The sequence below is a fragment of the Helianthus annuus genome, chromosome 1 (assembly GCF_002127325.2).
Source record: "Helianthus annuus cultivar XRQ/B chromosome 1, HanXRQr2.0-SUNRISE, whole genome shotgun sequence".
NCBI classification, from domain to species: domain Eukaryota; kingdom Viridiplantae; phylum Streptophyta; class Magnoliopsida; order Asterales; family Asteraceae; genus Helianthus; species Helianthus annuus.
Window position 1 is genome coordinate 21077402 of NC_035433.2, and position 14174 is coordinate 21091575.

General features: G+C 29.0%; 3 protein-coding genes across 3 annotated transcripts; all 3 read left to right on the forward strand.

The window, feature by feature from the left end:
* The first annotated feature begins 40 nt into the window (after window positions 1–40).
* LOC110935327 lies at window positions 41–2187 on the forward strand. Its single transcript, XM_022177748.1, has 5 exons — window positions 41–122; window positions 759–828; window positions 943–1254; window positions 1333–1740; window positions 1863–2187. Exons 2-5 carry the CDS (start codon window positions 778–780, stop codon window positions 2094–2096), a joined length of 1005 nt encoding a protein of 334 aa, XP_022033440.1. The 5' UTR covers window positions 41–122; window positions 759–777; the 3' UTR covers window positions 2097–2187.
* Window positions 2188–4109: 1922 nt separating this feature from the next.
* Window positions 4110–5177, forward strand: LOC110934243 (F-box/kelch-repeat protein At3g06240-like). The gene has a single exon (XM_022177441.1). It carries the CDS (start codon window positions 4110–4112, stop codon window positions 5175–5177), a length of 1068 nt encoding a protein of 355 aa, XP_022033133.1.
* Window positions 5178–8643: 3466 nt separating this feature from the next.
* Window positions 8644–10346, forward strand: LOC118488126. Its single transcript, XM_035985268.1, has 8 exons — window positions 8644–8754; window positions 8870–9137; window positions 9229–9328; window positions 9415–9542; window positions 9647–9731; window positions 9855–9987; window positions 10074–10251; window positions 10339–10346. The coding sequence occupies exons 1-8, from the start codon at window positions 8644–8646 to the stop codon at window positions 10344–10346; spliced, it is 1011 nt and encodes a 336-aa protein (XP_035841161.1).
* The last annotated feature ends 3828 nt before the right edge of the window (window positions 10347–14174 follow it).

Below are 14174 nucleotides of genomic sequence, written 5' to 3' on the forward strand. Positions count from 1 at the left end.
TATATCCGATTTGGTTCGTAATATTCACTTAAAATATCATTCTTGATCTTTCTCCTACACGCCTACCAAGAAACCCTTTCTTCTTCTACCAGTAAAACATTGTTCTTCGGAGATCTTCATCGGTAATCTTAATCTATTCGAAATCTAATATCCTTCTTCTCTATGTTGTTTAAGTAATGCATTTTCATTGATTTTGTATCCGTTTCATATATTGTAGATTTATTTATTAGCAGTATTATAAATGGATTTTGTTGTTGTTCATTATTCCTTTGTTTTTGATTAAACCTGAAACGCAAAGTATGTTCGTTTGTTTTGTTCGTATGTGTTTGTGCTGTTATTGGTATGAGCAGTTTGTTTTTGAAAAGTTGTGTGTTTTACGAGATTCATTTCAGTGTTTGATTCCGTTCCGATTTACTTTATATATATTCAATGTTATACAACGAACTGTTTTTGTTCTTGATCTTTTATTTATTATTCAACGAGAACCCGCCACCATTGTGGAGATTATTTGTTGTTTATTGTTGATGTAGTGGTTATGATATAAACTTAGGTTAATATTTGTTGATTTTGTACTAATGGATTGTGTTTTTATTAAGTTGATTTTTTTCTGTGGGTTGCATACTTTATTTGAAAGATATTTGGGATTTTGTTAATGTAGTCAACTTTTTTCTTAATATTTAAGTATTATTTTAACTATCATTCTTGAAGTACTTATGTGTTGATGATCTAATTATATATTTTATCATCTCATTTTCCAGGCATCAGTCGAAAGCTGAAATGGTTTATGGATTTGCTGCGTGTATACGTGACAACGTCCGGAAATCGTTGGTTAGTGTTAATCCTATAACAATGTTTGTCTTGGATAATTATTCTTTAAAAATGTTGTCTGTCATTATACATCTTATAATTACTATTAACATTATCTTCTATGTTTGTGTGTAGACACTTCCGGCATTGTATGGTGACTGGATTAAAAAATTTGACTACCCAGAAAAGGAAGCTTGTATCCGCACTTTAGATGGTAGGATTTTTAAAGTAAAAATTATTAAGCTCGCGTACAACTACTATCTTTATAACGGTTGGTTTGATATGGTAACTTCTTTGAAGCTACCATCCAATTCCTGGTTGGTTTTTCAATTTGAAGAAGCTTTATCTTCTTTTCGCCTCATCTACTTTTATCAAGATATATCTCTTGCGCCGTGTGATTTTTTCCACTACCAACCTGGACATCTAAAGGACAGAGATAATTGCATGGTACTTTTCCAATTTAAAGAACATTTGTTTCACATTTTATTTTTTGTATGGACATCATCTGACTTTCTTTACGTGTAGTATGTGGATAGGATGTTTGTTCATCACAAAATGTTCAATACTATTCCGAGATATCCTGCTGTGGTACGATCGTCAGGTAATCGTAAATGGTTGGTCCGTATGGAGGTTTTTGACGATGAAGTTTATATTACAACTGGTTGGAGTCGCATAAAAAAGGAGATGTCTATTACTGATCATCATTTGGTTGTAATTGAGATGGTTGATTTGAGGAACTATGATTTGAGTGTTTTCTGTTGCAAGCCTACCATATTAACTCTACCACCAGAACTACATGATACAAAAATAGAACCTATCGATGAGTTGATTGAAGTTTCTGATGATGATTTGCCCAAACCCATTCCTGTAGTTGGTGGTCAAGAAAATATGGATGACGAAGTACCGGTTGTATTTCGTGTCGACAATCATTACGTAAGTTTTATATTTCTACATTTTCATAGTACCAATGTATGTTGTGTTTTAATATATTTTATACTTTTTTTAATCCTTTTTAATTACTTTAATGTTTATTTTTTTTTTATTGGCATTTGAAGCGTCTGAAAAAGAAGTGGGCACAAGCCCATGGTTTGGATCGTAAGATGGAATTGATTATACAGGACTCCGCTGGTTTGACTTGGAACGTATCCATTGGTGTCGAGCACTCTCAAGGATGTCCGAGGTACAACGTTTCTGGCATGAATCATTTCGTTCGAGACAAACAGTTGGGATGGGATGAAGAGTTTAATATGGTTTATGTCAAGAGTAAAGGTATGTTGATTTACCGTTGAGGTGTTGAAGTTACATGGTATGTGTTAGTGGTTAAATTCCGTATAACGCTATTTTGGTGATTACAAAACAATGGATTTATGTTTTTGGCTTTGGTTAATTTGTGAACTACGTGTGTTTTATGTTGCTACGGTACTTTTGTTTTACTAACGATATGGCAGATTACTATGGTTTTCATGTATTGTACATTTGTTTTCTTAATTGTGTGGGATGATGCTTTCTTAATTGTTTAATGCTAATAATTTGGTTATTTGTATGATAATGGTACGAATCATAAGTTTTTATTAATTGATATGTTGTAAGAAATTTATGTCATACTATATGTAACACGTTTCATAGATTATTTATAGCAAATTCAATCTTTAATTAGGTTGATATTGAATACCGAATAAATTCGCCAGACGAATATTAACTTCCTTCCATATTTATTACACACATTTGCAGACATGTTTTTATCTTTGGAAACATATTGTTTCTATTCATGGATTAACTTTATGATTAAGCTAATCAAACTGTCAATTTAATAAAATTTATTTTACCAATCATTAAGAACTTATATGTTTTAAAAAAACTTCCAAATATAATTTACAAAACCGACAAATCATTAAGATCTTTTTAACGTTTTCTATATTATTTATAACAAATTCAATCTTTAATTACTTGATATTGAATACCGAATAAATTCACCAGACGATATTTAAACTTGATTCCATATTAAATTCACACATTATGCAGAAATGTTTTTATCTTTGTAAATATATTGTTTCTATTCATTGATTAACTTTATGATCAAGCTAATAAATTTACAGTTTAATCAAATTTATTTGACCAATCATTAACAGCTTATATGTTTTAAAAAAACTTCCAAATATAATTCACAATAATTTCTAAACATATTCTTATCGCATTGAACATAATTTATTGCATTTATAAATAAAGATTTGTATAGGAAACGATAACATTTCCCTCCAATATATATCATATTGAACATAATTCATTGCATTTATAAATAAAGATTCTTATCTCATTTGATAATATGAACGGCGCTTAATTTTAGTAATTGTGTTATTCTTATTGAATAAATATTTGTTTTCAATTATGTATGGATAATAATCCAACCTTTATCAATCATTACATGCTATTGACAAAATAAATTGTTACTTCAATATCAAAGTTTGGGTTTGAACCGAGGTTTTTTATATTGTGTGTTGTTTTTCTTTGTTCTGAATTTCAATCGAATCTTGATTGAATTCCAAGCTAATTTCAACCGGTATATCCATAAAAATCATAATACGGACATTAATAAACAAGTTCACCTAAATCGTAAGTCTTTCTTATTTAGATGAGGATCCCTCTTTTTTTTTTTTTTTTGACTATATGAATACATATTTCATAACTTTTGAATTATTTGATTCAAAATTTTTAAATACATAATTTAAATAGATTTACATGGTAAATAAACTTTCATCATATATTTGTTAAATGTTACTGCAATATTCTATAATATCAACAATAGTTTTACATAAAATACGCGTTTTTTACAAATAATATATCAACATTTAAGTTGTTGATATTGGACTTTTTTGAAATTAACTATATTAATATATAGCAAATATATCGTATAGTAAATTATAATGTTTCCAAAAATATTTTTTTATTAGAACAGAAACATAAATTGATTGTTAATAGTTATTGAAAAAATTGTTAAAACATGTAATAAGTAACGACTTTTAATATAATAATTTTTTAAATCCTTTTTTTAGCAACATTTTTATATATGAAACAGATTTGATATAATTTTTTTAATACTAACAGATTTCCAATATATAATTGAAGTCCTATAAATACCATTTTTTTGGGTAATTCTTTCTCATTCTTCAAATCTTATACACAACACCTCCACTTTGACGGTTAGGTATTGTATAATGTATCATTCAAAATTTTATATTCCATTGATATACAATAACTTTTTATACAATCCTTTTTTTTATTTAGGTTCCATATTATTACGAATCATGGAACGTATCGGGGATGACATGATTTTTGAAGAGATCTTATCGAGACTACCTGCAAAGGCAGTTTGTCGTTTCAAATGTGTTTCTAAACAATGGTGTTATGAGTTATCTACACCAAAGTTTGTTTTAATACATACTCGACGAGTTTCAAACTTACCACAAAAGAAGCTGATATCCTTGAATGGAAATTCCATTGTCGTTGACGACATAGTATCTGGCAACTTGGAAGTCGATACCAGAAAAATCGTCACTTTTCCATACGATGTCGAGCCATCCTTATTAAGCATTATAGGTTCGTTTAACGGACTTATTTTACTTTGCATTAGGAGGACTGATTCCAATGACCTCGTCCTTTGGAATCCAACGACTAGGCGTTTTAAGTTGATATCGGATGACTATTTTAGTCGTTATTTTGGTCGACACAACGATACGGGTGGGATGTACGTTGACGAGCACAACGATCTGAAGGTGCTTCATATTAACTGTTACTGGGGGACAGTTACTGCTCGTGTATATTCACGACATAGTGGCTCATGGAGGAAGTTGAATTTCTTGAAAGGATCTATGTTAGGTTCAAACTTTTATTCATGGTCTCCTGGAATTTATTCGGGAAAAACAATATACTTCACTGTTTCCAATTACTGGATTCCACCTGGTGAAAGGAACATTGTTGCTTTTGATGTTATATCTGAATCCTTTAGTATACTTCGTTTTCCTGAGCGTATTGAAGTCAATCCTTGCCAAGCACATTTTCTATCAATTTCCAACAAGCTACATGTCATTGTCGTTCAATATGCAGGTGAACTAATTGCAGATTTGGTCAAGTATGAGCAGAATGACTGGATCAATGTCTTTTCTTTCAATAAGGCTCGCATAGTTGAACATTTGGAGCCGCAGGAAAGGACAAATATAATTCAGGACAACAGGTGGTTGATAACCAGTATTTGGGGAGATACTGTTGAAGTTATCCTTTGCAACGATTCTTTGAAGTATATTCAACATGTTGACTGCTACAACGGACCGAAAGGCGCATTATTTTTCGAGACAATCCTTTCGCCTTTCAGTTAGAAAATTTTAATTAAATTGATAATATTTCATCTTTTGTTTATCGAACTATGTAATTTGTTTCAAGTATCTTGCGTATTATCTTTTCCTTAGTGTAACAATAAAAGAATTAAGTCTATTATGTGTCATTTTTAATTTTTAAAAAAAATTGCTGCATTAAATTACATATTTTATCATTCATTGTGCTAACATGCCTTCTTTATTACCAAATAATGTAATTGAAATTAAATCAATCCAAAAAAAAAATACAAAAGTTATATAGATTCGAAATAAATTAATATATATTATTGATAGTTGCATAATATCTATCATTGGTAAGGTAAATGAATGATTACCTCTACTATATCTTGTCAAACTACTTTTTCAATTTCCTTTTTTTTAAATATTAACCCAACCGGTTAATCAAAGATCCGACCCATCGAATCATTAGATAAAGTTCATCTGGTTTTATATCATTAGTTTTATCCTACACTACACCCAAGAAACCCTTTGTTCTACAACCGCTACTTCCAATCTTCAAGAAATTCGTAATCGGTAAGTTCTTAACTATTGATACGTATTGTTATTTTGGTTTCATTTGTTCATGAAGATTTTTTTAGAATTTCTCTTCCGTATCAGTTTGTTGTTGCTGTATCTTTTTTCTTAATGACGGATCTGGTTTTGATAGAAATATTATTCCTTTTGATTTTTTAGTTTTGATTAATCTTGAAACTCTCGGTATTATGTAAACTGTTTGTTCTTTTGTTTTCACCAAGTCGATTATACTTTTTAAAGCTGATGGTTGTTTATGGAAGATTTGTTTATCTTCCTATGTGCACTAATCTATGTCTTGGATCGTATACAAGGATTTATTTATTTGTAACTTTTCTTATATAAGGTTCAAAAAACAGACATGGATGTATGTATTTGTCTATTTTTTATACAGTTGTGAAATTTATTTTTTTTTCCTATTCTATACAAAAGATAAATTCGTATGACATAAGTTAACTATAAGATTTGGTTTTTTTTTTATAATATTGTTGTTAAAAGTAATTTGTATGATGAATATCTATTTATATTTAATAATATTTCTAATGCTCTCTTACGCTTAACACTTTTGGCAGTTCAATTTCTGGTTGTGTTGATAATGGGGGAAAATTCGGATGATGATGTTCTTGAAATATCTCGTGACGATTATGTTCATAAAGTAGACGAGGTAAAGTAGTAATATCTATAAACTTGCATTTCGTTAATTGATATATTACAGTATTTAAGTTACCAAATCTTCCTTTTTAGGCGTTACGTAAAGATTATGGTTTCTTTTTTTCACATGAAGAACGAGATGTCGACCAGGTAATCGTATATTTATATAAAAGTATGTGTTTACATAATGTTCATATGATATTTAGCAATAACAGTTCTCATGTACATTTTTTGATGTTAATGTAAAATTTCCCATTTTAACAATATCTTTTGCATTCAGCAACAGGATGCTATTGCTATGAAGGAGCGAGTTGGAGAAACAATTAAAGCCAAACAACATGATTTTGATTGTACTTCCAAAGGAACTATAGATGAAGGATGTCAATCTCTCAAAAATGATGTAAGTTATCAGATTTATACAAATAATATTAATTTGTTAACTATAATATGGTGTCGTTGAGAAGTTAATAAATTTGCTAATCATAAAGGTAAAGGAAAATATAAGTTCTTCTGGTAGTTCCAAGACTAAGAAGCGTCTTCATGGAAACAAATCTAGAAAACCCACTATTCATGAAGATCCAGAGGTTTTGAATTTTACACGTAAAGGGGAATACAGGCTGGTATTTTTTTTTCTCAGATAATCTTTACATTTACATAAATTAATGTTATTATTGGATGTTTAAAGAGAAATGTTAGATACACGTTGTTACATGCAGCGTCTTCCTGTCGGGGTATCAAACCGTGCTGGGTTTTCAAAGAAGCTTCATACACTTAAGTTTGAAAACCTGCAGGGGCAGGTTACTGTTTATGAAGTCAAACGGGAAAAAAACGGAAGGGCAGTACGCTATTCAGTCATAAACTGGCCTTTATTTATGACTGAAAACAATTTAAATGATGGTGACATGCTTGATTTTACGTATTTGACTTCAAAGAAGACCGTCATCTTAAAAAAAGTCCGATATGTCTAAGCGATACTGCACCTTTCTTTGTTAGACTGTCTTCAGAAAAACCTTTTGGTCTTTGTTTTGGTAACCATCTTTTGAACATGCACCTTAATGGACCTTTCTCCTAATAGTTTTTTGTATTGGCCGTAAGTGTTGTGTATTCTTTTAATGTTTGTTTATATAACTATAAATGTTTATTACGACATGCATACATCTCATTTTAAAAAACTAAGAGAAAGACATCTAATTATACAAATACGTTGTTCCATTAAAGTATGTATTCTCAATTTTTCTATTGAAATTTGTTTGCTACTTATTTTAATTGACCATCTTATTTATCATCAGAAACATTAAATTATACCTATCTTATTATGCGGTTTAGTATATCGAATAAAAAATTAGCTAGGTGTATTTTTGTAAAAATATTTACCAAATATACTATACCTATGGACACTTTTTTAATAGACGATCTATTAATAAGGTAACTTTATCATCTTCATTTACTCTATTAAATTCTCAATCAATATATAATGTTTCAAGAAGGTGGAACCTCTATGCTTTAATTTAATAGACCATTTTTTAATTATTAAAAATTGGATTAAGTTAGCATTACAAAATTGTTAACTGGTTACTCTTAATTTGATAAAGATGTAGATTTCAATATTTGTCGAATATCAATTACAGAATATGATGTTTTTCTAACTTCCAAATTTAAAGTTAATTATCAATCCATTCCAAATGTAAGTATCATTACACAAGTTAGTATCCAATTTTTTTTTTAATTATTAAATCCCAGGCAGTGAAAAATATTATTATTGAATAAACATCCATTATTTAACTAACACGACATCGAGTAAACGGAAAGTTGGCTATTAAATTAAAGATTTACTTTAATCACTTCTAAAATTAAGTTTGATTCCATAGTTGTTGTTATCTTTTTTTGGAAAATTGGTAAAAGTCTACAAGGTAGTTGTGTTATTTACGGAAACTAACTATGGTCAACCTTTACAAAATATCATTTTCAATATTTCGTCCAATCTAAAATTTTTTTTAGAATTGTTAATTAACGAATTAAAGAGTCATCGGTATTTAAAATTTCCAAACATAGTTTTCAATAATTTCCAAAGGCAATATTAATATATTCGATATTTGTTTTTTATTTTACATGTCAATACACTTTCTTAAAATAACTTTCGGTATACCTGTATGTATCCATTATAAATACAGTGTTGTAAACTTTCATTATCACCACATTTTATTACTTTTATTCTCTCTACCAAAATTCATAAACTTTGTTCGCGATGGAAACCAAAAAAATAACCATGTTGTCTAAGGTTAATGCCATGTCGAATAACTATACATTGAGGTTGAAGATAGTTTCGTTGTGGCGTAAGATGATGCATGGACAGCCCAATGTGACATATCGCGTTGACATGATATGCATGGACGAACAGGTTTTTAATGAATATTGTTTTTTATATTGTTAAATTATTTAGTGTATTAGTTACGTTTGATGTGTTTATTAATAGGTTTTGACATAAAATTTTATAATTATTTATTTATTTTCAGGGTGATATGATTTTGGCAAATTGTCTTCATAAGATATTGCCAAGGTTTGATCATCATTTTAAACTCGACGAAGTTCTTCTCATTAGCAGGGCATCTATTGCTCCAAATAATGCAACTATCAACTACACCAATGATAAGCGGAAGTTAACATTTACTCTGTTCAGTCAGATTGAAAAAAGTGTTGATTGGTGTGGTCCCAAGTATTCTTTCTCTTTTGTGAATTTCAAAGATGTTGTTGAAAATAAAGTTGATGTTGGTACAACCGTTGGTAAATAGTTTAACTCAAGATTTATAATTATGTTTGAAGTATGTTTCTTTTTGGTTTTTTTTCCAATTTACCATTATTCCCTTCTATATAGATTTCATAGGGTATGTTGAAGTCTGCTTTAATATGGAAGACACGGATAAAAAAGATGGTTCCAAAGGCAAGAGATTGAACATAAGAGTTAAGGATATTGAGTGAGTATTTTACTTCATCCCTATAACATCCGTTATATTTTTTTTTTATAAAGGCCTTTCATATAGATTTATTATATAACATGTAGGGGTCATCAAGTTATTGCTACTTTGTGGGATTCATTTGCCATAGAAATGCATGATTACTTCAATAATCCAAACAGAGAGAAGCATGTCGTTGTTTTGATTCACTTTGGTGTTGTCAATCTATACAGAGGTATGAATCAACATCATTTTGATTGAAAACTGTAGTGTTTAAATTGGTTGTGTCAATCAACTTTATTAACATCCTATATAATTTATTCATTTGTTATTTTGTAGATAAGAAAGGTTTGTCAACTTCCTTTGATATCAGTAGAATGTTCATCAATTCTGATCTTGATGAAATAACATCATTCAAGAAGTGGTAAGAAAAAATAGTTTAATTTAGTATTTATCAAACATTAATATTAGATGTTTGTTTAATTTTATAATTTCCTTAACTACAAGCTTAGCTACCTATTACCTCTTCATTTGTTGAATGTTATAGCTTTGTTGACAAGTTTGCATCTACACCATCTGAAAGTGACAATGCTGGCTCATATATGATATCATCCGCTGAGGATGAGTTTCTAAACAACACTGGTTTTGTTTTGTCAGCTTATCTTAGTACCATTCAAAAGGTTATATCCACCTTATTGATTTTTTTATTTATCATAATAAATAACAATTTGATTAAATTACATGTATTTTTTCTTTAATTCATTAGCCCAAGAAGGTCATTTTAGTTGGTACAGTAATCGGGATATGCACTGATAAAATCTGGTACTATAATGCATGCAACCACTGCAAATCCAGTGTCGAAGAAACATATGTGACTGTTGAAAATGAGGATGGTTCTGGTTGTTTTGATGAAAAAAGGATTGTCATGTGTACAAACGCTAAATGTAAAGGAGTTGATATTGTGTCCTTTCCTCGGTATGTTTTTATAAAACTTTTTGATAAAATTTTTTTTAAAGGTTTTAAATTTTCAGGTTACTAATCCTGAAAATTTATATTTTGTTGTGATTAAACTAAAATAGATACAAGATTCCTATTCGCGTGCAAGACTCATACGGCACCGTCACTCTTACACTATTTGATTTTGAGGCTGTTAAGCTTTTCAAAAAAACGGCAAAAGAGTTGGTTGAAGTGCATAATGAGGTACTTTATCCTACTAATTATGTTTTTATTTACAATATTTATGAATATTGTATTTATTTTGCGTGATTATTTACAGAAATCCTTAATTATTTTTGTACGTGATAGGAGTTGGCTTCTGGAGGCGTTCCCAAACCTTATCCGGAATTGTTTGACATTTTAGTTGGGAAAAAACTTGGTTTTATCATCAATGTTTTAGAGTTTAACATTATACACCAAGTTGAGAACTACGGAATCTCAATGCTCACCTCTGATGCGAATATTCTTGCTGGTCTCTACTCTAAATTTAAAATACATGAGGTATAAAACCTCGTGTCATTACTAGAAGTTGGGTTTTTGTTAAATGTTGAAAAACCTTTAAAGTTGCATTTCATATTAATTTTGTATTGATACAGTATGAGAAATCTGAATCAACCGAGGCTCAACCTTCTGGAATCCAATCTGTTGCTTGTGATGTTTCAAAGGTTTTTATTGCTTACAGCTAAATTATTTAATAATTATAAGTATACTAAAATGCACGTATTGTTTGGAATTATTTTAGTCTTACCAATAATTTTATATTTTTCAGGATGAGGTTTCTTTCACTGGTGATAACCAAACACCGATGTCCAAAGGATTGGAGAATGATGCAAAGACAACGTCTTCTGGTGAGGTGAAACGTAATCTGCACGATGTTTATGACGTTGATGATACACTTGGATCTTCTTCAACAAAACGTCGTGTTAATGATGGAAAGGATGAATGCCCATATTCTGAAGGGGGTAACATGTTGATTCCAAAAATCGAGAAGTAGTTGAAGTCTTTATATTTATGTTTTTATGGTGTTCAACTTAAGACAATTTGTTTTGTTTATGGACATGAGAGTATGGGGGTTTTTTAATGTTATTCTGAATAATCTGAGACAATTACGTGTGTTGGTTTTATCAATTACTTTTTGAAGTTATTTTGTGTTTGTTTTATCAATTACGTATTACGTTGTTATTACATTTTGAAGTTAGTATGTGTTGGTTTTATCAGTTTTGTGTATTCTTATATTATTTTCTTTACTAATTTTGATATTCATAATACTTGTACCCAGTTAAAATTTTGTATTACAGACCTTTTTGATTCATATTACTAAGTGTGTTATAAAGATGAGTTTTGTATTTTCGTAATAGAAAATTATCAATTATAATGTACTTATTTGATTGTGAACTCTCTTATACTAAGTATATTCTAGCAGATGTTAATTCTTTGTTTGTAACGTTATTTTTTCTTTGTGTATTTCACTAAACGTTAACTTTTTGTTTGTAATGTTATATATCTTACTGTATAAAATGTATGTCAGTTATTTTTTTTAGGTATTTACGTATAAATAATCATTTTGTATAGCATTCTACTCTCATTTTAAATCAAATAAAATTTGTTTACAAATCTTGAAATATACAATGTCCATTTTTTCTCATGTTCAGAAATCTTATGTTACATTTTTAGATTTCAAACCTAAAAGAATTTAATAAGTTAGTCATGATAACCGCTTAATTGGTATGTTTTATTGCAATTAAATTTTTTTAAAGCACGTAATTATACTGACATTATGATATATGATCGTCAACTATTATAAGCTATTTCTATTTTGAAATGAAATTCGTTGTATTGCAATTATTTGTCTATCAACTATACAAAAAAAATCGTAATTTATTGTAGATTACATCTTAATTTGTAGATTGTATTGCAAGTGAATTATTTAAGGTAAGTATTTAAATTATATGTTTCGTATGGCATGATTATAAAAATAGTTAGATTTTAATTTAGTAGGTCGTTTTTAAAACTTTAAATTCCGATTAATTTCCAACTGGTCAACATTTTTTATTAATATTCTTTATTAATTTCCAAATCCTTTCCTTCATTAACCATTTTTTAAAAACTTCAAGATTTGACAAATCGTATTCTATATTTTAGTTGTTTACCAAAAATGTTATCACCTTCTTCTATAAATACGGTATTTAATTGTCTCCATTCTCATTCTAAATTGCTTTGCTATTCTGTAGATTTCTTCATCAAGGTATTCAGTTAAACATTTTATTTCGATTATGTCACTATTGAAGATATGTGATGCACCACTTTTTAACAATTTTTAACTATATTTTTTTGTATTTACAATTACGTCTTCAAATCTGCGCAGGTATCATGTCTGCGAACACAGATATCTCATATGATTTATTTCTTAAAGATACAACCATCACTAAAGTTGGGGACATATGGGAAATATCAAAGGTATACGTGTATCTTCTTAACGAACTATATTTTTTCTTCATAGTTAACAACTGATATCTTGTGTTACATATTTTCAGCCAAAAGGTGTTGTTATTGTTGGTACTGTTATTAGTGTTAACAAATGTTGGTATCATATGACATGCCCTAAGTGTTCACACGAAGCCACTTTGGAGGTCGAGGAACTTTTTGCACCTGATTGTTTTGATGATTTCCAGCAATTTGATGTTTATTACTGCTCCAATTATCAATGTTCTGAGAATACAGTTGAACCAGTTCCGAAGTTTAAAATTAATCTTCAAGTTGCTGATCAGTCGGATGATGTTGAGCTGATTTTGTTTCACGACCAGGCCGTTCAGCTTTTTAATAAATCGCCAAAACTTTTGATTGAAGAGAACAAAAAGGTTGGTATTAAAATTATATGGTATAAAAAACCATAGTTTGTGTATCATAACATTTTATACTTTTTATTAATGAAACCAAAATTTGACAGCACTCTCAATCTGACGATAGTATGAGGCTTCCAGAAGAAATAAAGTTGATTGTTGGGAAAGTTTTCGCTTTCAAAATAGAAGTCACGGAGTACAATTTGGTTCATTATGACGAGGTTTATGGAATTACCCATATAAGCGATGATGCAAACCTTATTGTTGAGATTAACAACAAATTTGTTTCTCTAAAGGTTTTGAATTCATTTATGAAATTGAAGTTCCGTGAATATTTCACATAACTAATAAATTTTTTTATATTATTTTGTGCAGGATCAGAAGAATGTCAATGGCAAACGATGTGTTAACGATGTGAAAGACATTCATGTGATTGAACACTCTGTTTCAACGAAGCGCAAGACCATCGGTTGAGATTACCATGTCAAATGTCTATCAGTTTTATTTATGAAATTTAATGCATTTTTGTTTTTTTTCAATAATTACTATGAGTGTTTGTTGACGTACTATTATTTAATATTGGAATATTATTGAAATTTTTTATGGTGTTTTCATTATGTTGTTCTATCATTTTCTTATTCTTCTCAGTAATAAAATGTTTAATTGATAGTTGAATTTTATATACATATTCACATGATTAAAATTGAAGTTTATAATATTAATCATTTTGTAAAGTCAGATTGTAAAGTTAAGGATCAATCACTGCCAAATTTAACTACTATTCAAATTAATCAATGAAAACGTTAGTATATTATGACACAATTAACATTCATTCTTTAAGTATGTCCACACTGATTAATTAATAAATTGGCGATTAAATAAAAAGTAAGTTGCTGTTTTTTTTCAATTCACATAAGTAGACATTAGATTGATTTTGGCTAAATAAAGATTAGTAATTGTAATAATTAAAAAAATTGTTATACAGATTTTTAAAAAATACTTTAATGTACACAAAGTAGTTATCTTATTAA

Excerpts from the sequence above, each read along its gene's own strand:
- LOC110935327 (XM_022177748.1), top strand. The coding sequence starts at position 778 with ATGGTTTATGGATTTGCTGCGTGTATACGTGACAACGTCCGGAAATCG. Across the intron at positions 829-942 it reads ACAACGTCCGGAAATCGTTG|ACACTTCCGGCATTGTATGG; the intron begins GTTAGTGTTAAT and ends GTTTGTGTGTAG. Across the intron at positions 1,255-1,332 it reads AGGACAGAGATAATTGCATG|TATGTGGATAGGATGTTTGT; the intron begins GTACTTTTCCAA and ends CTTTACGTGTAG.
- LOC110934243 (XM_022177441.1), top strand. The coding sequence starts at position 4,110 with ATGGAACGTATCGGGGATGACATGATTTTTGAAGAGATCTTATCGAGA.
- LOC118488126 (XM_035985268.1), top strand. The coding sequence starts at position 8,644 with ATGTCGAATAACTATACATTGAGGTTGAAGATAGTTTCGTTGTGGCGT. Across the intron at positions 9,543-9,646 it reads TGTTGTCAATCTATACAGAG|ATAAGAAAGGTTTGTCAACT; the intron begins GTATGAATCAAC and ends GTTATTTTGTAG. Across the intron at positions 9,988-10,073 it reads ATCTTAGTACCATTCAAAAG|CCCAAGAAGGTCATTTTAGT; the intron begins GTTATATCCACC and ends TTAATTCATTAG.